Source organism: Dromiciops gliroides, chromosome 4 (genome assembly GCF_019393635.1).
Source record: "Dromiciops gliroides isolate mDroGli1 chromosome 4, mDroGli1.pri, whole genome shotgun sequence".
NCBI classification, from domain to species: Eukaryota; Metazoa; Chordata; class Mammalia; order Microbiotheria; family Microbiotheriidae; genus Dromiciops; species Dromiciops gliroides.
This window is the reverse complement of record NC_057864.1, coordinates 69,492,480-69,518,442: the sequence shown is the minus strand read 5'-3', so window position 1 is coordinate 69,518,442 and position 25,963 is coordinate 69,492,480. Positions and strand designations below refer to the sequence as shown.

Sequence of the window (25,963 nt, the reverse complement as noted above, 5' to 3'; positions counted from 1 at the left end):
CCCCGTTTCTTGCTTGAGCAGCAGGTTAAGGACACTGCTGTGGGTGTGCAAGGTGGGGAAAAAAACTTCTTACCTAATAACTGCACCTTGTTTTCAGGACTCTGCACCAGGACTGAGCTGACAGAATCCAGGTTATCATAGTTACTGCAGCCCAGGGGGCCTGTCCGTGTCTCTGTGACCTAGAGAAGTAAGCAGAGAAGGAAGTTTTCAGTCAATGGGCATCATTTTCCTTTAGGACTCACCAAATGAAGGCATCCAATTGTACTTTGGTAACCTATCCCTAACTACCCCCAAGGAAGTTGTCAGTCAAGTGAATGAGTATTTATTAAGTATTTACTATGTGCCAGACAGCATGGGGGTACCAAGGAAGGTAAAAAGAATCCCTGTAGTCTAATGGGGGAGATAACATGTAAAGAAAAAAAATAAAATACACCATATATTTAGAGTAGATATAAATAATCACAGAAAGAAGGCACTAGCAGAAGGCATAAGGAAGTAACAACAGAAACTATGATAGTAATACTAATACCAGTAGTAGTAGTAGCAGCAGCAGCAGCAGCAGTAGTAATTGTAGTAGTAGTAACATTTACATAATCCTTAAAGGTTTTTAAAGTGCTTTAGATTTTTTTTATCTCATTTGATTCTCAAGTAGGTGCTATTATTATCCCTTATTTACATATGAGGAAATCCTGAATGACCAGTCTAAGGTTACAAAGCCAGTAAGTATCTGAGGCAGGATTCAAACTCAGGTCTTTATTGTTTCTACTCCTTAGATCTGTTCCATCTACTCTGCTACCTCGCTTCATGGAGGCAAAACCCTCCTACTGAAAGCTGTTTTGAAGTTAAGTCATGAAGGAAGCCAGGGATGGTAAGAGGTGGCAGTGAAGAAGTAAGGAGGAAGTACATTCCAGGGAAAAGGGTTACCCAGGGCAATGTAATTTCACATGCTTTCCTCACAGGGTCTATGGTCAATTTTCCTTTCTCCCTATTTTAAGATAGAAGCAGGATATAGTCTACAATTGACTAAGAAGAGTTATACTTCAGAGCTCCATGATTTCTGAATTCCATGTGAGAGTCAAAAGGGAACCTGAGGCTCTTTGAAGAAGAGCTGATAGGGGCTGAGTGAAAAAAAAAAAAAAAAGAACAATTAGAGCAGGAGCCAGCTGACAAGAGTGAGTGAAATCTGTAAGCAGAAGAACTGTGGGCAATCTTTGATGCCACCGCTAACTCTGCCTCTGTCCTCCTCCCCGTAGAAAGATTAAAAAGCCTCAGGATATGCAAGGGCAGGTCAGATCTACACTGTAGGATGCTGGCAGATAAGTCATGCTACAGTCAATTCATGTGGAATTGACAGACTTTGGGGATCCCTCAGGAAGCAAAACACTAGAGGAATATGAATTATGAGGAGTATTATTAGTATTAAACATTTAAGTCCCACCTCAGCCCTGAGAAGTCCACAGAGAAAAGCAGCCATGGGCTTTACTGCATATTTTAATAAGTGCATTAAATATACATAAACTCTTAGAGCCACGTACTATTCTAGAGCACTATGGAACCTCTTTAAAATATTACAAAGCTGGCCCATCAGTTTTCCCATGATGTTTAAAGTACAAGTTGAATAATACGTAGCTTTAACTGAACTGAAGCCATTATACACTAAGAATGATGGGGGCTCAGAGGGTACTGCTCAGGATTTTAAACTTCCCTGCCAACATTCACTCAATTAACATGTTTTGATGTGGCAACTATCATATGGCACTTTGTTGGAGTTTTTGTTTGTTTGAGGGGGAGGGGAAGGGAACAAAAGAGATATAAGGCACATTCCATGCTCTTGAAGAGGTGACAATCTACTTTTCTATTTGAAGGGGATGGGGGTAAAGACTATCAAAATACATGCAATATTTAATTAAATTCTGTGGTATTGGCTATGGAGGGAACACTGGGGTACAGGATAACTGGAGGAATGTTTTCTGGAAGGATCATTTTTAGGTCGGGTCTTGAAGGAGAGATGGGATGGATAGGACAGGAAGAAAGGAGAGGAAAAGACATTTCAGGAATGAAACAAACAAGACATTAAGGTAGAAATGAGTTTGCTGTAGAATGGCTGATGGAGAGATCAGTGTGAATCAAATACTGAGGGCAGATTATTGATCCTCTGTGAAATGGGAGGTAAGGATTATTATCCCCATTTTTTCATAAATTTTATTATCTTTTGTTTTCACTTCAGCTAGATTTCCTCTGCATGTCTCTTCTCTTTCTTTTTTAAATTATCATAGAAGTATTTTATTATTTTCTAGTTACATGTAGAAATAGGTTTTTGATTTTGTTTTTTTGAGGGGCAAAGAGGGTTAAGTGACTTGCCCAAGGTCACACAGCTAGTAAGTGTTAAGTGTCTGAGGCCAGATATGAACTCAGGTACTCCTGAATTCAAGGCCAGTGATTTATCCACTGTGCCACCTAGCTGCCCTACTAGAAATAGTTTTTAACATTTGTTTTTATAAGATTTCTAGTTTCAGATTTTTCGCCCTCCCTTCCCTCCCTTGCCATGCTTCTTCTCTTTCCCTCTAAGACAGGAACCCTTTATATTTAAAAAATTTTATTATATTTTAAAATTTTTTCCCAATTACATGTAAAGATATTTTTTGAGTTCCAAATTTTTCTCCCACCCTCCCTTCCCTTCCCCCTCCTGAGACAATTTGATATTTTGATATAGGTTATACATTATAATCATGTTAACTATATTTCCACATTAGTCATATTGTAAGAGAAGAATCAGAACAAAAAGAAAAAAATACAAGAAAAAAAACACGAACAATAAAGAAAAAACAACAGAAGTGAAAATAGTATGCTTTAATATGCATTCAAACTCCATAGTTCTTTTTCTGAACGTGGAGAACATTTCACACCATAAGTCTTTTGGCATTGTCTTGGATCACTGTATTGTTGAGAAGAGTTAAATCTATCACAGTTGATAATCACACAATGTTGTTGATACTATGTACAATATTCTCTTGTTTCTGCTCATTTCACTCAGCATCAATTCATGTGAGTCTTTCCAGGTTTTTCTGAAATCCATCTACTTACCATTTCTTACTGCACAATTGTATCCCATTACATTCATATACTACAACTTGTATGCCCAATTGATGAGCATCCCCTCAATTTCCAATTCTTTGCTACCACAAAAAGAGCAGCAAATAATGATATTTTTTTCTTCCTTGCCTATTCTAATTCCATCAATTTCTTTTTCTTCTCTTTTTGCTAAGATAGCCACCCTTTATAGCAAAGAATTTTACAAAAAAGAAACAAAGAAGGGAAGGAAAAAAATCAATAAAACTCATCAACACATAAGAAAAAGTTCACATTCATACATGTGGACCCCCATCTCTGAAAAAGAGTGACAAAAGGCATCTTTTCTCTGCAATTTTTGCAACCATATTTCAGTTTTTTTGGTACCTTTTTCCCTTTACTTTGTTGTTGTCATGTGTAAAACTTTTTCCTAGATTGGCTTTCTTCATATTGCATCAGCTCATTTAATTCTTTCCATGCTTCTCTGTAGTCATCATGTTAATTATTTGCTACAGCACAGTAATATCCCATAACATTCATGTACTCTACTTTGTTTAGATATTCCCCAATTGATGGTTATCCCCACTTAGTGGATGAGAAATGAGGCACCAAGAAGTTTATCCAGTGGATTTACAAATGTTTTTACCTCTTAGAGTCAGACAAGACAGCCTTACCATGAGCAGTGATGGGCTAGAGAATTGACTCACAGTTTTTCTTTCTACCCTAACTCCTACCCCACTACTAGAGGACTTCAAGCTATAGATTGATATTTCTTCAAAACCTAAATTTTCCAGTTCCTCAATCTATTCACCTCTCATGACCTAGTCCTCTACTATTTCTCTGCAGTACCCAGGGATGTGCTGGTGCCCTTTTAGAGTCAACTGTTACATTTTCTACATGAATATTCAAACCTTGGACATTGGCAAGCTCCACAAATCAGGGCTTGATTTATTTTTTGTTGAAGTCTAGACTTTAAAAAGTTATATAAAATAGTAATAATGCAAATTAAACTTAAAAGTGTATCAAAGTTCTTTTTTTTTTTCCTGGAAAGCTAGTTGTTAAATATTTACCAGCAAACCACTGCATCCTTTTGATTTCATCACTCACATCACTCACATCCTCCATTGCTATAAGTTAGAAGTCAGAAGTTCTTCTATCTAATTGTGATCTCTTATCATTCTATATCTTATTAGTCCTCATCCCTCTTAAACCTAGTCTTCTTTATTATAACATTAAATCTCTCTACTACTTAGTATTCTTCTGGACACTCATTCAGAATTCTGGCTTCGTACTCTTCCTTTTCCAATCTCCACTCCTTAGTAGTGAAACAGTCCAATTTTTCACTCTTCTCACAAATCCCTCCCTCCCTCTCTTTCTTCTTGTTCTTGTTCTTGTTCTTCTTGTTCTTCTTTTCTCTCTGTCTCTCTCTCAAAACATGTTTCCTGCTTCAATAACCCCCTACCCTGAATTACTCATACCATCTGCTTCCTTTTCTCCTATTCACATGCTGTTTAATTGAGTTCGAAAAGTCTTGCAACCATGTTGACTAAACCGACAATGAATTTACATTCTTTGATTTCACATAGGTTTTTAACCTTTTTTTTTCCACATAGGATTTTACTAAAGCAGAGCAATTCTACTACTCCTCTTTAATTGGTTGTCTATCTCACTCTCTGAAATGACTCTTCATTCTTCTCTTCATTCCTTAATCCTTAAAAAGCACTCCCTCCCCCACCCTCTGGGCTGAGGACCTCACTTTATACTCCTCCATCCAAAAAGAATCAAGTCTATATATACAGAATTTCCACTTCTCTTCCCTGAAACTGATAACCCATCCTCCTCTTCTCACTACCTCTTGACATCATTCTCCATATTTTAGGTTGAAAATGATTCAGATGAGTCCTCCAATAATTTAGTTTCAATAATGGAACAAAATGCAATACTTGTAGGTCATTCAACATTTAACAAAGAGAGATTTATATAGTTATAAAATGAGGATATTCAGCAAGGATAGGCATTGGGGACACCTTGAATTCATTCAGCTGAGCAAAGGTCCCTTGCCTAAGATACCTCTTGTAATCCATCAGCTAAGCATCATAGATAGCTGAAGCTTCTGGCTGCTTTGTATTCAGGTGATGAGAAACAGATTTCAACAATCTGAGTCTTTAGTCCCCTGAACTAACCACTGGTCTCAATACTTTTTTTCCTTTCCTTTTTTTGGGGGGGGGGCAGGGAAATGAAGATAAAGTGACTTGTCCAGGGTCACACAGCTAGTAAGTGTCATGTATAAAGGTCGGATTTGAACTCAGGTCCTCCTGAATCCAGGGCTGGTGCTTTATCCACTGTACCACCTGGCTGCCCCACCCCACCATCCGAGTACTTTTTAAAAGCCTTTCTACATCCAATACCTCCATTTCCTTTTTGTTTTCAGATTTTCTTCTTAACCCCCTTCCATGTGTCTTCTGACCTCACTCAGCTGAAAAGTTTGTCTCTAACATTACCAACAATTTCCCAGTCACCAACTTTAATGGTCTGTTCTCAGTCCTCCTCTTCAAATTCTGTGCTACATTTGATATTGCCCACTACACTGTTCTCCTGGATAGACACTCTTGTCCTCTCTGGCTTCTCAGGGCACCAGCTTTCTTCCAGGTCCCCTCCTTCAAGTGGAACTGCCTTTTCTCCTCTGTTGATTAATCATCCGTGTCATGCCCACTAATTGTGGTATACCCAAAGGCTCTGTCTTGCGCCCTCTTCTCCTTTCTCTCCACATTTTCTAAATTGATGACCTTATCAACTCTCATGGGTTCAATTATTACAACTATGCAGATGCCTCTGAAATCTGGCCTTAGTCTTTCTCCTAAGTTTCTTTCCCACATCACCAACTGCCTATTAAACATTTCAAACTAGATGTCTCAGAGATAGCTCAAACTCAACATGTCCAAACAGAACTCATTGCCTTTCTACAAATATTCCCCTATTCCAAACTTCACTGTTATTATCTAGAACACTACCATTTTTTATTCATCCAGATCCATAAACTTGATGTTATCCTTATTCCCTATTTTCCCCTACATATCTAAGCAGTTGTAAAATCTTGTCAACTGTGTCCCAACAATTTATCCAGCAAACATCCCCTCATGTGTATTCACACAGCAACCACACTGATTCAGGCTCTTTTCACCTCTTACCTATGGCAATAATCTCCCATTTGGTCCCCCTGCCTCAAATTTCCATCCCTCCAACTCATTCTCCTTAGATCTGCCAAAGTGAAAGTCTGATCATGTCCCTCTATTTTCCTCCCCCCAACCGTCCCCTCAAATAATACCAGTAATTCTAACACATGTTGCTTCTGGGATCAGTTTAAATTCCCATGAGTGACATTTCAAGCAATTCATGGTCTGACTCCATCTTACCCTTATATTGTACTGCCTCCCCCCATTTTGTAATCCTGCCATAATGTTCAGTATTCTACACACATGACACCCTGTTTCCAGTATACATACTATAACACTGACTATTTTCCATACCAAGAATGGACTTCTCTCCTCTCTTGTCCCTTTTGGAATCCCTGATTTGATTGAGTCATTCTTAACTCCTCACTCTTATTCCCTCATTCAATCAGTGGAAAGTCCTTTCATTAATACCTTTGTAACATCTCACATAAACTCTCCCTTCTATCATCTGCTGCTGACCCCATCCTGGTGCAGGCTCTCATCACCTCACACATGAACTACTGCATCAGTCGGCTACTGGTTCTCCCTGTGTCAAGCTTTTTCTCCATTTCAGTCCAGTCTAGTACCTGGCTGCCAAATTTATCTTCCTAAAGTGCAAATCTGACCGTGTCACACCACCACACCCAAATTTTACCAACTCTAGCGGTTCCCTATTACCTCCAAGATCAAATCTAAAATCTTCTGGCTTTTGAAGTTTTTAATAACATGGCACTTCCTCCCTACCTTTCTAGTCCTCTTACACTTTACCGCAATGCCAGGTCTGAGGTACTCTCTGATCCGCTGACACTTGCTGCCTCCTTGCTCTGTCTCACACATGACATGCCATCTCCCAACTCCAAACATTTTCACTGGCTATCTCTCATGCCAGAAACTCTCTTCCTCCTCATCTTCACCCTCTAGTTCCCTGATTTCATTCATGTCTCAACAAAAGTCTCACATTCTGCAAGAAGCCTTCCCCAACCCCTCTTTCTTTTCTTTTCTTTTTTTTTTTTCTTGTGAGGCAATTGGGGGTAAGTGACTTGCCCAGGGTCACACAGCTAGAAAGTGTTAAGTGTCTGAGGCCAGATCTGAACTCAGGTCCTCCTGACTCCAGGGCCAGTGCTCTATCCACTGCACCACCCAATCCCTCTTAATACTAGTGCCTTACTTCTGTTGATGATCTCCATTTCATCCCAAGTATACCATGGCTATGCTTAGGTATTTGCATGTCCTTTATTCTCTTAGACCAAGCTCCTTGAGAGTAGGGACTAGCTGTTACCTTTCTATGTTTTCCCAGGACTTAGCACAGAACCTGGCACATACAAAATACTTCAGAAATCCAAACTGACTAGTTTTCTCGGAGATTCAACTCAAGACGCATTTTAATCTTCTAATCGAAGGAGAACAAACACGTGTCCTTTCAGAACTTTTATGGTTTCAAAGGGCATTGATGGAAATAAAGAAAAAGCCTGGCATTTTGGAGAGAAGCAGGATAGGGGTTGTTCTCTTTTGATTATTTTATGCGCACAAAGAGAAGGAAAGGTAAAAGGAAGAATACATTAATATAGAAAGGAGACAAATAAATATATGTATTTCCCATAACTGGGGTGCATGTGAAGATTACATAAACATTAGAGAAGGACTGTGGGCACTGTGTAATAGATGAACCTGATATGAAACAGACTGAGGAAGGAAACAAACATTTATTAAGCATCTGCTATATGACAAGCATTGTACTAAAGTCTTTACAGTTATTATTTCATTTGATTCTCACAACAACCCTGGGAAGTAGGACCTATTAATATCCCCATTTAATAGTTGAGTAAATTGAGGCAGACAGAGGTTAAGTGACTTATCTAGGATCACATAACTAGTAAATGTCTGAGGCCAGATTTGATCTCAGCTCTTCTTGACTTCAGGCCCAGTGCTCTGTCCAGTGCATCATGTGCAACTGCCTCTAGAAAAAGGAGATAGAGCAGAATTGAACACACACACACACACATATACATATAGTGGTTTGACACAAAAACATAACAAAGCTATCAGTGAAAGGAGCCAGGATAGGGGTAGATGTGTAGGTTAATTGGAGGGTAACAGTGCTGAGGGCATAGTCACAAAGATCACAATCTTCCTGATACTGAAGAAGGTTGAGGGATTTGGAAAGAACTAGAATCCAAGAGGATTATTTATTTTTCCTCTAAGAAAACTAGATGATCGCTAAACAGATTGTGGTATATTGATATAATGAAATATCCGTGAACCATCAGAAATGACAAAACGGACAATGTCAGAGAATCCTGGGTAGTATGAATTCGTTGGAATTGTTTTCCTTTGTTTCCAGAATTCTTAAGTACCTCCCATCTCTCCTGGCCTGATTCCCTATGTAGTATTTCAGTTCACAGAACCCTACCTATCTTCTCTCTGAAGACTTTGAATATGCTTTTCCACCATCTAAGGTACACTTCAGATGTGCTAAGATTTCCTCTAAGCTATCACAAACTCTAGAAGAAAGTGATTACTTCCTCCCAGAATTCCTATCATTCTCACACCAGGAACCAGTACCTTCCTGTTAGTGAGAATCATATCCAGAACAGAATAGGCCCTTTTTGGTTTTCCCACCTTTTGAAGGATGGAATTATCATTAAGGCATGTCGAGAAATCATAAGCTGTTAGCTTCTGGCAGAAAGAGATCTCCAGTAAGTGTCTGGATAATTGAAGGCTTTCATCACTACTCCATCTTGCCCCTGGTACTAGCCTTGTGATGTTTCTCAAACTTCTCATCTTTTTCCTATTTCTATCTAAGTGATCAGTATTATTTTCTAAGTTGCAAAATTGCTTTTGTCTCTTCTCCCACTGACATTTTCTCAAATATTTTGTCATATGTCTTCTTCTTGTTTCTTAATTTCAAGAATATGACGAAGAATATATTCTTTACAAGAATATAACTTTTATATACCATATTTTATATACCATATCCTTTACCTATTCTATTTCTCTTGAATTAGGCACAACCACCCAGGGCCATGGTCCAATTGTCAGTCATTCCACCAATTCTGAGTGATGCCTATGAAGTTAAATTTGCTTCTGTATTAAGACCTCTAATTTCTTTTGCTTTTTGCCTAAAGTTTGGGCATTTGTGTTTAGATATTTGAGGCCATGGATATTCCCATTAATTTCTTTCCTAGACTTTGTCTCCTGTGATCTTCTTAGTGTAATTACTCCTTGTTCCTTGAAATTTCCCTCTTCAGTGGTTCTGCCTGAGATCCCTTAAGGGGATTTGTGAAGTCAAAACTATTTTCGAAATCATACTTACATGTTTTAACTTCTAACATGCTAAATATCAATGGATATAAGCCCATAAACAAAGGTTCTTTTGTCAGTAGTCCTCAATAATTAAGAGTGTAAAGGTGTCCTGAGACCACAAAATTTAAGATCTGTTGTTTTATAGTATTTAAATTGAGGGAACAGGGATGTGTTGGCAAATGTTTAACTACTGGATTTGAGGTTAGGGAAGTATATGTAGGACACACTTTTAAATCTAATCTGTATTATTAAGATTTTCTCCATAATTTTTAAAGTCTAGACAATTCAAAAAATTAAATCAAGCCCTGATTTGCAGTGTTGGCCAATTTCTTAGATATAACTTAAAATTAAACAATTAGCTCTTAAGATCTGGCTTTCTAACAGCCTGTATATAAATAAGTAGACTTCTCCTTCCTCTATACTTTTAAAATAAAAGTCCCTTTTATATGTACAGGTTGCTTTCCCACAATAAACTATATAGTTCATGATAACAGGCATTTTTTCTTTCATTTTTTCTTTGTTAAAGTTTTATTTTACTTTTCTTCTATGTTTGGACAAATCAAATATTTTGTCAAACTTGCCTCCAGTTTTTATATCCAAAGAAAGAGAATAATCAATGAATCAACATTTCTTAAATGCCTACTGTGTGTCAGGCCCTGTGGATACAAAAAGAAAGTCTCTTCCCTCAAGGAGCTTACAATTTAATAGGGGAGATGGTATACAAATATAGACAAAGCAAGTTACATGTAGGATAAATAGGAAACCATTAATAGAGGTAAGGCATTAGAACTCGGGCAGCTAGGTGGCACAGTGGATAGACTGCCAGTCCTGGAGCCAGAAGTAACTGAGTTCAAATCTGGCCTCAGAAACTTACTAGCTCTGTGACCTTGGGCAAGTCACTTAATCCTGTTGGGACTTAAAGGAAGCCAGGGAGATCAGTAGGTAAAGCAGAGGAGGAAGAGTGTTTCAGGTATGGCAGACCGGCAGAGAAAATACCTGAAGCAGCAAAATAGAATGTCTTGTTCATGGAACAGCCAGGAAGCCATTGTCACAATATCAAAGAGTTTATGTTGGGGAGAGAAGATGAGAAAAGTAGGAGTTGGTTTCATCATGAAGGGCTTTGAATGCCAAATAAAGCATTATGTATTTGATCCTGAATAAAATGAGGGTCCCCTGGAGATTATTGAGTAGGGTGTGGTTGTGACATGTTCCTTTTTTAATTTAATAAACATTCCTATTTATAGTTTTGGGTTCCAATTTTTATCCTTCCTTCCCTCTCTCCCCATACCCCTCCCTAAGGCACTAAGTAATCAGATATGGGTTATACTTGTGCAATTCTGTAAAACATTACCATATTAGTCATTTTGTATAAGAAAAAATGAAGAAAAAGAAAGAAAATGAAAGTGAAAAATAGCATGGCTTCAGTCTGTGTTCCATCAATATAGTGTCTTTCTTTGGAGGTGGATAATATGTTTCATTAATAGTCCTTTGGGATTGTCTTGGATCATTCTATTGTTGAGAATAGTTAAGTCATTCACAGTTCTTCATCAAACAATGTTGCTGTCTCTGTGCACAATGTTCTCTTGGTTCTGCTCACTTCACTATACATCAGTTCATACAAGGCTTTCCAGGCCTTTCTGAAATCATCCTGCTTTTCATTTCTTATAGCACAATAATATTCCATCATCATCATATACCACATGTTGTTTAGCCATTCACCAAATGATGGGCAATCCTTTGATTTCTAATTCTTAGCCACCACAAAAAGAGCTGCTAGAAATATTTTTGTACAAGTAGTTTTTTTCTCTTTGCAGGGAGGTTATGACATGTTTCATCTTGTGCATTATGAAAATCATTTTAGTGGCTGAAGGGAAGATGGATTGGAGTAGGGAAAAACTTGAGGCAGGTAGACCCACTAACAGACTATTGCACTATTGCAGGTGGGAGGTGATAAAGGCCTTCACTGGAGTGGTAGAAATGTAAGGGAAAAAAGGGAGCATATTCAAGAGTTATTACAAAGGTGAAATTGATAAAATATTGGATATGGGGTGATGAGAAATGCTATGGAGTCCAGGATGAACCTGAGGAACTGCCCTCTACAATAATAGGGAATGTGAGAGTGAAGGACTATAAGGAATGAGTTCTGTTTTGTACATACTGAGTTTAAGATAGCTGCTGGGACATGTAGTTCAAGAACAATTGTTGTACTGCATCTGAGGGCCTAAAAAACCTAGCACCAGGGCTGAATGGTGCCAGGTACAAATGGTATCAGCCATTAGGGCTGGAATTTGGGGCTTCAATAGGATAAATTTTTTCTATGGAAGAAATCTGAGATATTTGCTGAAAATTATTGAATCTGGTTACATTTAGAATTCTTTACACTTCCCTCCTAAGTACTCTTTCCAGCTGATCTGGACTTTATACCCAGTTTTCTTCAGATTCTAAGTAGAACTTGAAACATTTATTAGATAATATCTATATCTAAAGGTCTAATGGGAAGCATACTGGATTCAGAGTCAGACAACCTGGATTTAGATCCCAGCTTTGACCTTTTTTATCTATGTGACCTTGGGAAAGTTTCAAGTCTACTTTGCCGTAAAATGGAGAGAGGTATAGTATATTAACACTACCTCCCTCATAGGATTGCTGTGAAGAAAACACTTTTTAGGTCTCAAATCATTTGGCAAATATGTTATCACAATAATAACAAAGTACAGAGGTATTTTAAGTCCACATTGTTTCATGCAGGATAAGAATTTTATTTCTAATTGTTAGATGGGTTTTAGAGAATGGGGGAGAAAAACCAAACATGACCCCTACCATTCAAGTTCATATTTGGCAGGATCTCAACCAGGGCCCTGGTGGTGAGAGGGAAGCCCATTAATCCTTTACTGGGTCCAAAGCCAGCAGGTCTTTCAATTTCCCATCTCATCAGAGACTGTGCTCCATGGAGAAATGAGATGGCTGCGTCAACCCCAGCTCAGAAGTCCTAGATCAGAAGTTTTGTCACAGCATGGGGCATCTGACAGGACAGGGCAGGGAAGAGGAATGGGGAATCACTGTAGGAGAGTCCAGTGGTGGCCCCATTAAAGCAAGGTAACAAGGCTGTTCGAGGTAGGAAGAAGGCAGAGGAGTGTCCCCTTGTTAGTAACTATTCAAGCTCAAGCTTACATAAGTGGGCTGACCTTGAACCTGGTGTGTGATCAAAGATTTGACTTTTGGGGAGAGCTGGGTGGTCAGGGGACAAAGAATGCAGTCTGGGACGTTTTCTGCAAAAGCAGTGGAAGAAAGAGGCTGTAGATAAAGTGGCAAAGAGAGTGTTGGTAGCAGCACAAACCCACACACTCAAAGTGAGCCTCTGATAGGCTTTCAGGAAGGGAAAATAATTGTGTGCTAATTGGTCTGTTGACAGAGAGAGTCCTGCCTTCCTGCCTTCTGAAAGCCCAGATGAATCTCGCCTTCATTAGCATGTCCAATTTTCCATAAATAACGGGAAGCCTGCAAAACCTCACTCCAGCCGCCCTGCTTTCTTCTCTACCCTTCCCCCATCCACTCCCCTTTCCTCTCCCTTCCTAGGGGGCCCCTGTCAAAGCAAAAGCCAGAGAGAGAAATGGGTTTCTAATTGCAAACGTTAGGGCTGGGGAGAGCTGCCTGGGTGAAGGTGGGTGTGCTAAAACAAGCACAAATTGAATCTTACCTCTGCAGCAGCGGATTCAGACAGGTCATTTTTAAGGACACTCTGGGGAGAGGAGGGAAAACCACAACTCTCCCCACACCATCCTGCTTTGCACATAACATTTAGGGCAGCTGCTCTTTCATCAGCTCAGGTAGATCTTAAATTTCCCCTGCTCTTCCTCCTGTCTCCATCCTCCACCTAAGCAGATCACTTAACAGAAGATGTTCTACAGGTAGGGAACAGATCCTGCTCTACCTCTCTTCCTAGTCCTTCCATCTTTATAAACTATGCAGTACTTTATGTACTACATGGTACTCTAAAGGAAATGAGAGGAAGGAAAATGAGCAAGTAAGCTCACACCTGTTCAGAGAAGCAAGAGAAAAAGCAGAAATTATCTTCCCTTGGCCTTTCCTTTATGGAGTGAGTAGGGTTAGCAGACCTCACACACCCACCCCCTCTCTAAAGAATACCTCTAGGCCAGTACAGCTGGAAAGCTCTCTGTTGGTCACTGGAAAGGTATTTTAATTGAAAGAAAGAGAAGATAAATACTGAGCAGGATCAGCAAAATGGCAGACATTGGCAGGGGTTGGGGTAAGGTGATATATTCAGAAGCACTCATGATATCAGACTGTACTACCAGGTCAAGTTGGAAATTCCAAAACTTTTGCTAGTTGATAGCTAGGGATTTGAGAGCAGGGACAAAAATTTCAAAGACTTCTGGTGGGAAATATTTAGAAGTTGGAGCTAAACCTATAGGTCAAACATGTCCACATGCCAGTTGTGGAGGGGAAATTAGAATAATTCTTTCACTCCAAAGTCTACCTATGTAACCGTGGGTAAATCATTTTATCTCTTTGGACCTCAGATTCCTCACCTGTCAAATGAGGGGATGGATCCAAGGGCATCACAAGGTCCCCCCAGCTTGTAGATTATATGACTCTATAATGCAAAAGCTAGGTAACAAATCTATTCAAGCTTGTAAGTATTTTAGCTTCATCCTGGACATGGGAGCTGGGGAGATCACTCTGCTGTCCAAGGTGACCTTCTTTTGAAGAGATGGTGTGGGCTAGATGAAACTGGACTCAAAATAGACTCAGAACCCTAAGCCACCCTCTTTGTGTTCAATTTTCTTTCCAATGTTTCAGAAGATCACAAGATCAGTGATATGAAATTAAAAGGAATCATTTTGGCCAATGCCTCTCATTTTATAGATGACAGAAACTGAGGACCCCTGAGGTAAAGTGATTTGCCCAAGATTATATGGGTAGTATGAATCAAGATATGTCCTTTCAACAACATCCATTTTAGTTTGAGTAGCTGGTTCTACCTTTCTCTTTGGGACATCTTTCATTAAGATCCTTTGGAGTAACTTGATAACCATGTATAGCCAACCTAAATACTGGGAGAAGAGATAAAATTTTTTCAAACAGAAGAAGAGGATGGTTCTTTGAGTCTTTTTTTTTTTTTGCAGGGCAATGGGGGTTAAGTGACTTGCCCAAGGTCACACAGCTAGTAAGTATCAAGTGTCTGAGGTTGGATTTGAACTCAGGTCCTCCCGAATCCAGGGCCAGTGCTCTATCCACTGAGCCACTTAGCTGCTCCTGGTTCTTTGAGTCTTTTTTTTTTAAATTAATAAAGTATTTTATTTTTTTCCCGTTACATGTAAAGATAGTTCTCAAATTTTGTTTATACAAGCTTTCCAATTTCAGATTTTTCTCCCTCTCTCCCCTCTCTCCCCCCTCCCCTAGATAGCAGGTAATCTGATCTAGGTTATATATATGTGTATACACACACACACACACACACACACACACAAGTTCTTTGAGTCTTAAGTCTCAGTGGAAGATACTGATATGAATGGCATACATTTTCTGGATGATGGGGGAGAAAGAAAGTAAAGAGGATGAACTGCCCATGAATGACCATGAGTGTAATGGAGAGACTTATTTGGAGTATACAAGAAGGAAATGTTCCCACAGCCCCTAGAGAATAACCTCAGAAGGGGAGGGCTGTGACTGTGGGATATGATTGCACACAAAGGCATCAAAAGAATCAAGGTATTCTAACCTAGAGTTGTTTTTCTGAGCTATATAGCCTATTCATCTGGGACATCAGTGTAATACAGGTGATTCCCTGGAAGGGGGGGGGATTGCCATCATCTGGAGAAAAGAAGAAATGCAAATAGCTACAAAAGAAGTGATCTAGGGTATGAATAGTTATGGAGAACAATGCAGCAGTGCTGGGAGCTGAATTAAAGAAAATGGAGAATACAGGGGGGAAAAAGGAAGGAGGAAGAAGATACCTAATGAGAACTGCCAGGACTAAAGAAGTGACAATATACAGAAAGGGATCACCAAGGGAAACAGCAACATACACAGGGGGAAATCCTGATTCTATTTCCCCCAGACCTTGATGAAGCATAATTCATAGTAGTATGACAATTCACAGAAACAATGCAGGGTTCTATATGGACGACAAGTTGCTCACCAGGCTTGGATAATAGTCTCTTCTCTGTACACAAATACATACATATAATGATTTTTGCCTTGTGGGGAAAAATTAATCAAAGCAGGATTTGAACTCAGGTCTTCTGACTCTAGAGTCAGTGCTTTTCCCATTGTTTTTGTTGATTATTATTTCATCAGTGCAACTGATTCTTATATCAATGGAGAACCATAGTTCTTGAATACTTTGATAGATTATCTCATAGTGGCCAGCAAAGTATAAAGGTGTTAAATTGTGAAATAATGGAGTCTTTATGAATTCCCACATTTAGGGAATAGAGGAGCATAATACAATGCATAAAGAGAAATATAATTTGAGACAGGGAAACAATCTCTCTCTCTCTCTCTCTCTCTCTCTCTCTTTCCTTCCTTCCCCCTCCCCCCAATTAAATCTATCCCTTTTCCAAACTTCCTTATTTCTGTTTAGGATATCATCAATATTCCAGTATTATCCATGTTGTGGAAAAAAGCAAGAAAAATAAAGTGAAAAAAATATGCTTCAATCTGTATTCAGAATCCATCAGTTCTTTATTTGGAGGTAGATTGCATTTTTCTTCATAAGTCTCTCAGAACTGTCTATGATCATTGTAATTCTGAGAATAACTAGCTCATTCATAATTGGTCATTTTACAACATTGCTGTTACTGTGTAAAATGTTATCCTGGTTATACTCTCTTCACTTTGCATCAGTTCATATAAGTCTTTCCATGGTTTTCTGAAGGCATCCTACTCATCATTTCTTATAGCACAGTAGTATTCCATCACAATCATATTCTACTTGTTCAGCCATTCCCCAATCGATGGGCATCCCCTCAGTTTCTAATTCTTTGTTATCACATATGAGTTATTACAAATATTTTTTGTGCATATAGGTCATTTTCCTTTTCCTTTGATCTCTTTGGGATGCAAATGAGGTACTATTGTAGTGGTACTACTGGATCAAAGGGAATGGAGCATTTTATAGATTTTTGGGCATAGTTCTAAATTGTTCTCCAGAATGGCTGGATCAGTTCAAAACGCTACCAATAGTATATTAGTTTTCCAATTTCTCCACATCCCTCCAACATTAGTAATTTTCTATTTCTATCATATTAACCAATTCAATGGGTGTGAGGTGGGACCTCAGAGTTGTTTCAATTTACATTTCTCTAATCAATAGTGATTTAGAATACTTTTATGTAACTACAAATAGCTTTGATTTTTCCTTCAAAGACTGATTGTTCATATCCTTTAACCATTTATCAACTGGAGAACAACTCATATTCTTATAAATTTGTTTATGTTCTTCATATATGTAAGAAATGAGGCTTCTATCACAGAATTTTAAAACAAAAACTTCTCCAGTTTGCTGCTTTATTTCTAGTCTAGGCTGCATTTTGTTTTATTTGCACAAAACCTTTAAATTTAATGTAATCAAAATTATCCATTTTATACTGTAATTTTATACTATAATGCTTTATATCTCTTGTTCAGTCATAAATCCTTCCCTTATTCATAGATAATAACAGTTAAATAGTTAAAATATTTTATGCTCCCCTAATTTGTTTATAATATTAGCCTTTGTTTCTAAATCATGTACCCATTTTGACCTTACCTCAGTATAAACTGTGAGATGTTGGCCTCTACCTAGTTTTGGCTAAATTGTTTGTGGTTTATGAATGTAAAGGAATACTATTGTGCTGCAAGAAATGATGAGCAGGCAGATTTCAGAGAACCCTGGAAGGACTTACATGAGCTGAGTGAGATGAGCAGAACAAGGAAAACATTGTACACAGTATCAACAACAGTGTATTTTGATCAACTATGATAGACTTGACTCTTCTTGGCAATACAATGGTCCAATATAGTTCCAAAGGACTCATGATGGAAAATGTTCTCCAAATCCAGAAAAAAGAACTATGAAATCTAGATGCAGATTGAACCATACTATTTCTACTTTTTTGTTTTTCTTTTTTTTTTGAGATTTTCCCTTTTGTTCTGATTCTTTTATAGTATGACTAATTCAGAAATATTTTAATGTGATTGTAAATATATAAATATATCCGATTGTATATATAAATATACAATATAAATATATCAGATTGCTTGCTGTCTTGGGGAGGGGGGATGGAGGGAAAGGAGGGAGAAAAATTTGAAACTAGAAATCTTATTAAAAACAAATGTCAAAAACTATCTCTACATGTAACTAGAAAATAAATACTTTTATGATTAAAGAAAAAAGTTGTTTGGAGGGAAATGTTGGGTGAGTTCAGCTCAGCTGCCCCTGTATCCCAGCACCTTGTGCCCACTAAATGTAAGACTTTTTGATTGGAGAAACCATTTCAATTGTCTTTTTATGCCCAGTGTAATATACATAGTAAATAAACGTTTGTTGCATTGAATTGGGTAAAAAATTCTTGTTTCTTTCTACACAATACCTCTCTCATCCATCCACATCTCTTTAGTCACACAACCATCATACTGGTTGAGATCCTGAGTACTTCTATTATTATTATTATTATTATTATTATTATTATTATTTGTGGGGCAATGGGGGTTAAGTGACTTGCCCAGGGTCACACAGCTAGTAAGTGTCAAGTGTCTGCGGTCTGATTTGAACTCAGGTCCTCCTGAATCCAGGGCCGGTGCTTTATCCACTGTGCCACCTAGCTGCCTGATCCTGAGTACTTCTAACCTGATTATTGCAATAGCCTCCTAATTAGTCCTATTGCCTTTCACATAGAAGCCAAAGCATTTTTACTAAAGCACAAATCTGAACAGGTTATTTCCCTTTTCGATAAGCTCCATTGGTTCCCTGTTATCTGTTTAGTGGGCTGCTAGGTGGCACAGTGGATAGAGCATTGGCCCTGGACTCAGGAGGACCTGAGTTCAAATCCAGCCTCAGACACTTGACACTTACTAGCTGTGTGATCCTGGGCAAGTCACTTAACCCTCCTTGTCCCAAAAAAAAAGAAATCTGTTTAGAATTTTAAGCCCTTGAGATTTGTACCCATAGTACCTCTCCAATCTTATTACAATTACTCCCATTCTCAAGCACTAAAAGTACATCCAAGCTGGCCCTCTTAATAATCCTCATACATGGCAGTCCTTCTACCACCTCTTTGTCTTTATATACTGGCTTGTCCTCCATGCCAGGAAATCATTGCCTTCTCATCCTCTCTGCTTAGAATCTCTAGTTTCTTATAAGGTCAGCCGAAAAGTGGCCTTCTACATGAAGCCTCTTCAAATTCCCTCCACAACTAGTCTCTTTGTACCACCCCCAATTATCTCATATCACTTTTTAATATACTTATTTTTATACATGCTATCTTCCTGGCTGAAATATAATCTCATAGTAATGGGTTATTTCACTTTTTTTTTAAACCAGGCCTGCCATAATGTAGGTGCTTAATAAATGCTTATTGATTAATTTGTACACTTTGACCTAGCAATATTACTACTAGACATATACTGGACAGAGGACAAAGAAAGGAAAAGGACCCATATCTGCAAAAATATTCATGTCAATACTTTCTGTAGCAATAGAGAATTGAAAAAAGGGACTAAAACTATGATATATGAAATTGAATATTGCAGTTTAACAATGACAGATGATTTAGAGAACTCTGGGAAGACTTGCATGAATGGATATGAAGTGAAATAATAAGAACCAGAAGAGAACAATTTAAATAATGACCCCAATAATATGAATCACAACTTTGAAAGGCTTCAGAACTCTGAATAATGTGACCAAGCGTGACTTCAAAAGGTAGATGATGGAGCAGGCCTCCTGCCTCTTGGTCGAGAATTGGCAGACCAGAAGTACAGAATGTGGCTTTTGTTTTCAAATATGACCATTGGATTGATTTGTTTTGCTTGACTATTATTTTTAAATAGGAGGACTTCAATAAGTGGGAGAGATGAGTTAGTGGGAAGTGATAGAGATGGATGGAAGAATGGAAATCAGGAAGAACACATCAATAAAACAACAACAACAAAAAATACACCAAAGAGAAATTCAGAAGGAAATACAAACCAATGAGGTAATTTTGTTATTACGTTGTTACATTTAATACACACTTTCAAAAATAAACTTCAAAATTTCATGGTTTCATATATAATCCACTTTTTTGTTCTTTGTACATTAGAATATTTGCGTTTTGTTGATAAATGCTAAGTTAATAATAGAAAAGAAAAATATAATTAAAGAAACAAAAACATAGAGAACAAAGCATAGAGGGTCTTGAATGTTAAATTAAGAAGTGTGGATTTTATTTGGGAAGAAATTGGGAACCACTGAAGGTTTTAGAGGAAGGGGTGTCATGATCAAAAAAAAGCATTTTGGACTTGGCTTTGGGAATCCTTCTGGCAATACTTATTTTAATTGGCTTTTCCCCTCTTCTTTATCATCCTAGTGGATATTATAGTTCCCTCTTCCCCTATGGGCTCTACATCCCCAGATTTACCTTGATGGCAGCTGTTGCTATCTGAATGTGATGGAGACGTCGGAGTGTGCTTTCTCTGTCAATGAAGTAGGAGGCTGCTAGCTGGTGTAGAGTCTCCAGGGAAACAGCTGAACTGTTCCCACTTCTTCCAGTCCCAGTAGCTTCACTTGCTTCTGCTTTCCGGCTCAGTTTCCTCTTGTCCACAAAAATAGTCAATGACTCTTCACCTGCATAAACAACCACAGACTATTGGTATGACCTTCTTTCCTATTATCATCATCATCATCATTATCATTATTTCCAATTTCCTACCAGATAAAATTCATACTTCTTAATTTAACATTCGAGGCCTTCTATGCTTTGTTCTGTATTTATGTTTTCATTTCTTTAATTATATATTTTTTTCCTGTTGTTAATTTACCAATTGGCAACAAAACACAGGCATTCCAATGTACAAAGAACAAAAAAATGGATTATATATGAAACTATGAATTTTTGCAGTTTATTTTTGAAAATATACCAGTAAAAACATACCCACTACCTGCTCTCTGTTCAGGGCAATATGAATTGGATAAGTTCCTGTGTTACTCTCTACCATCAATCTTCAATCAGATTCTGATAATAAGATGCTGAGGGATGGCACATTTGGCATTCAGGAATTAGCAGATCACTCCCAGTTAGGTGGAGTTGCCACATTGACATATCCTGACTGAAGAGGAATTTATCAGGAAAGCCACCTTCCTTTTACCCCTTATCCCACCCTGAAATGGAAATGTTAAATTCAAAGCTAGTTTCCCTTGCTCAGTGGTTCCTTGGTCCTTAAAATGATTATAGATATAATGAAATGCCAAAGAATATCCTGAAAACTGATCTTGGTGAAAAGTTGCCCCTGAGTCCAGAAGGATGTACTCTCTCTCACTTTATCTCACCATCTGCCATAGTGCTTAAGATAAACTATTAAGTTGGGCAAGGCACTTGACCTCTCTGTGTCTCAGTTTCGTAATCTAATATAATTGGACAGTTGGTCCAAACCAACTTCTTTAAGGACCACTCTAACAAAATTTATCACCTAATTCATATTCTGGTGGCTATTATCTTTTGACTCCCACAGACTACTGATTCTCTTAAGGAACGCTGCACCCAGTTCACAATCTCCCTCTTGACCTAAGATTTACCCATATTCTAAGGACTTTCAACATAGAATACCCTAACCTCCCAGTTCCTCATGACCTACTGCTCCACCCTCCCAGATAGATACATACATATACACAAATACATGTACATATATAGACACATACACATGTACATGTATACATACACATCCATATACAACTATAATTTCCTCCCTTCTCAATCTCAGTCTTTTTAATGAATTAACCAGTTCAACTCTACTATTCTCTTTTGTAAAAAGAAAAAAGAAATCTCTTACCCAACCCCAAGCCTAGATTAATCTCACCACCTATCCTCTGATTAGTTTGTAAGATCCCTGAGGACAAGGATTGCATCGCTTTTGTCTTTACCTCTCCATCACTTAGCAAGCTGTCTCTGGCACATAGCAAATGTGTAATAAATACTTGCTGATTGTCTCATTGATTAATTTCTAGGATCCTTTCCAGCTCCAACAATGCACTAGCCAGGTCCAGGTAATGATCTCAACTTCCCACCTTACTGATGTGTCTAACTGATTGAGTTTTCCTACTAGGCATATAGAATTTTTGAGCCCTGGCTCCCTTCTTTTGGTTTTTTGCCTTTAACTTCCCAAAAGATCATTCTCAGGACTTCAAGTGATACCTTTACAGCATCGTCCCAGGTGAGACAGAAGTTTTGTCCTTGGGCACTCAAGTGAGGTGTCTATTTATATTTTCCCCAGGATGCTTCCTTCTCCCACAGGAAGCTTCCAGACTCAGAAACTTGAATCCTTTGACCCCCAAATGCGTTCAAAATGTAAAGACATGGATTGGATTTCTTGGGAAGCCCTTTCTTCCATTTTCAGCAGAAAGTCCACAGCAATAACACATGCTCTCTTTCTTTCTGGGGGAGGTATATATTCTACCTCTGCTGGGATCCTGGCTCTCCCCACTAGGGAAAAGGCAGATCCTGGGGCCCCTGGTGCCTGAGGGACATAAGGATCTGATTGCCGTTCCTTACTAAGCCTAACGCTGCAAACACAACAAAGGACTGCTTTCTGTGTTGCTAGGAAATAATCCAAACCTGCAAAAAGTAGGAGACAAGGGACTGACCAAGCATCCTTACAAAATTCACCTGAGAGAAAAATGTCAGCTCCCCCTGCTGGCAGAGGCCTTAGAATAATTTAGAACAAAGTTTTCTTTTTTCTTTCCTTTCCTTTCCTTTCCTTTTGTTTTGTTTTCTTTTTCCTTTCCTTTCCTTTCCTTTCCTTTCCTTTCCTTTCCTTTCCTTTCCTTTCCTTTCCTTTCCTTTCCTTTCCTTTCCTTTCCTTTCCTTTCCTTTCCTTTCCTTTCCTTTCCTTTCCTTTCCTTTCCTTTCCTTTCCTTTCCTTTCCTTTCCTTTCCTTTCCTTTCCTTTCCTTTCCTTTCCTTTCCTCTTCGTTTCTTTTCTTTCCTTTCCTTTCTCTTCTTTTCTTTTCTTTCTCTCTCTTTCTTCCTTGCTGTTATTATTATTATTATTATTATTATTATTATTATTATTATTATTATCATCATCATCATCATCATCATCATTATTATATTTAAGTCATGGCCCCTTTTGGTAGTGTAGCAAAGCCCATGGACCCCTAATCAGAAAAATATGGTGAAATACGTAAAATAAAATTCATTGAATTACAAATTAAAATAATGCAAATAGCAGCACATAGCAGATGTGTAATAAATGCTTGCTGATTGTCTCATTGATTAATTTCTCGGATCCTTTCCAGCTCCAACAATGCACTAGCCAGGTCCAGGTAATGATCTCAACTTCCCACCTTACTGATGTGTCTAATTGATTGAGTTACAAATAAAATTATATTCAAATTATATTGAAATAAAAATAAAATATTGTAAAAAACAAGTTAAAGAAAAGGAGGGAAGCAAGCATTTATTAAGTGCCTACTATGTGCCAAGAACTTTACAAGTATTATCTCATTTGATCATTACAACAACCCTGGGAAGTCAGTGCTATTATTATCTATATGTACATAATGAGCCAGAGGTTAAATGACTTGTCCAGGGTCATGCAACTAGTAAGTTCCTGACTATAACAACTAGCTATTTTAAAGGACCCCTGATTAAGAAGCCCTGATTTCAAATTTCATTAATCTTGATCATTATGTATCATCTGCTCTCTTTACCTCTATTCTATTTTCTCAGGGCACATCTCCCAGACATCCTCAAACATATGTAAATGTTCTACCAAGGTTATCTTACACTAACTTTTTCTCCCTAAGAGAAATTAGAAAATCCTATTTGATTCAGTGTGATTTAATTCACTCTATATTTTCAAGAAGGAAAGGAATCAGGGAATACAAAGGGATGGCTAGAGATAATCTCACATGCTTGCAAAACCCTTTAAACTATGACCTGAAAATCAGTCAGTGGGACTGCTTACTCACCTCCGAGAGTTGCAGAGAGTAAAAAATGAGTGCCATACTTTTTGATGAGGTTTTCTGTAATCTGCTGTACACTGGGCCTCCTTCCCAGGAGGCGGATATTTCGGATGAATTCTGGGGCGAGAGGCAACGGTAAGCTGAAAAAGTCCTTTCTTTCCAGAGCCAAGTTATTCACCTTCCATCGGGCAAACTCTCTGGAAGTTTAAAGGAACAAGTGGTGAGTTCAAGTTATGAAAGAAGATGAGTCATAGTAGCCAAGAGGGAAGATTCTGAAGTAAAAAAAAAATTTGTCTTCAGCATTTTTCCCTTTCTTTACCATTTCAGTACCCCTCTCTCAAACCCAGACACCCACAGCCCCTTCTGACAGTGTCAATGACTCACTTTCCTTGCCTAATATTCTTAAAATCTGTTCGTAGGGACTTTGGAGGTTGGAGGGTACAGGGAGGGCAGAGTCAAGACGGCAAAGTCGAGAAAGCTCTCAGCTGAGATCTCCCAACATTCCTCTCCAAACAAATTGAAAATAACACCTGAAATCAAATTCTGGAATGGAAGAGTCAATAAAATGCAAGCCAAAGAAAACATAAGAGGTTGAAAGAAGAGATTTGTGACAGGGGAGAAGGGGCTGACCTAGAGCCCAAATGGATGATACACTAGTGGTGGGACTAGATGGTAGTAACAGAAGTCGCAGTAACTTCAGCAACTCTCAAAATAGAGATGGTGAGGGGACCTAGCAACTGGATAGAAAGAGACTACAAGGGACCCTGTGCTATCACCAGATGGAATACTAAATGACAAGCAGGATGATTTCAGGAAAATCTAAGAATTATATGAACTGATACTATGTGAAGTGAGCAGAACCAGGAGAACATGATGCATAGTACCAGCAATATTGTACAGTTATCAACTGGGAATGACTTAGCTAATCTCAGCAATACAATGATCTAAGACAATTCAGAAGGATTTATGATAAAACATGCTATCCATCTCCAGAGAAAGAATTGATGAACTCTGAATGCAAATTGAAGCATATGTTTTCTTTACTTACTCTATTTGTGTTGTTTTATTGTTTGTGTCTCTTTTGTAACATGGCTAATATAGAAATATGCTTTGCATGACTTCATATGTATAATCAATATCATATTATTTGCCTTCTGAAGAAAGGAAAAGTGTAGGAGAGAAGTAAATAATTTGGAATTCAATTTTTTTTAAATGACTGTTAAAAAATTCCATGTAATTGGGGGATTAATAAAATATGTCTTTTTAAAAGTTGTTCTTAGCTAGCTGACGCATTAGAAAGGATCATCTACTACAGATTCATACTAAAATTTAAGTGATTGATGCAATTAATGTGCTATCTCTTACCAGACATATTTCTATTGTAACAGAAGACAATATCATAACCAAGAGACTTGGAACTCCTACAATTTCAAACAGTTTAAAAAATCAGTGGATGAGATACTTCTGGTGAGGGGTAGGTAGGTTCAGCTACCCATAAGGCCAATTTTTTCCTTTCTTTTGTTTTACAGGGCAATGAGGGTTAAGTGACTTGCCCAGGGTCACACAGCTAGTTAGCGTCAAGTGTCTGAGGCTGGATTTGAACTCAGGTCCTCCTGGATCCAGGGCCAGTGCTTTATCCACTATGCCACCTAGCTGTCCCCCCCTCCCCCATAAGGGCAGTTTTAAGAAAACAGACCACAGTTTGGTGTTTTCTTTATCTACCTCCTCCATTCCCATTCTTCCTGTTCTCATGGGACTGGACCCCATAGATTTTACTTTGAGAGACATTGTGTTAATACTAGGGTCACAGAAATCATATTGGGAATGTTCTCCTCACCCCCTCCATTCCAACTACTGATTTTCCTTTTAATCTCCAACTCAAACCCCATTTTCAACAGGAAACCTTACCCATCCTCTCTTAATTCCAGTATCTTCCTCCTGTTAATTATTTCCCATTTATCCTGTATACAGCTTGCTTTTGTATATATTTGTTTGCATGTAATCCCTCTATTAGATTGTAAACTCCTTGAAGGCAGGAACTGTTTTTTGCCTCCTTTTATATCCCCAGTCCTTAGCATGGTGCCCAACATGTAGGAGATACTTTGTAAATATTTATTGTATTATAGTTGGTATATAAGCCAACTCCACTTTTCAGGTGAGAAGGGGAATCCACCTCTCTAGGATTCCAATTCTCTCTTTTAGGGAAAAGTCAC

The 25,963-nt window shown here is 38.2% G+C and overlaps 1 protein-coding gene across 3 annotated transcripts in view; it reads right to left on the bottom strand.

Annotated features, from left to right (window-relative positions):
- BRINP2 (BMP/retinoic acid inducible neural specific 2) overlaps nucleotides 1-25,963 on the bottom strand; it is a 165,930-nt gene that overhangs the window by 12,729 nt on the left and 127,238 nt on the right. For all 3 annotated transcript variants that reach the window (XM_043964037.1, XM_043964038.1, XM_043964039.1), the window contains 3 exons: nucleotides 23,757-23,947; nucleotides 20,210-20,415; nucleotides 74-179 (listed from right to left, as the gene is read on the bottom strand). In XM_043964037.1, coding sequence (XP_043819972.1) covers nucleotides 74-179; nucleotides 20,210-20,415; nucleotides 23,757-23,947 — 503 coding nt within the window. The remainder of the gene's footprint in view (nucleotides 1-73; nucleotides 180-20,209; nucleotides 20,416-23,756; nucleotides 23,948-25,963) is intronic.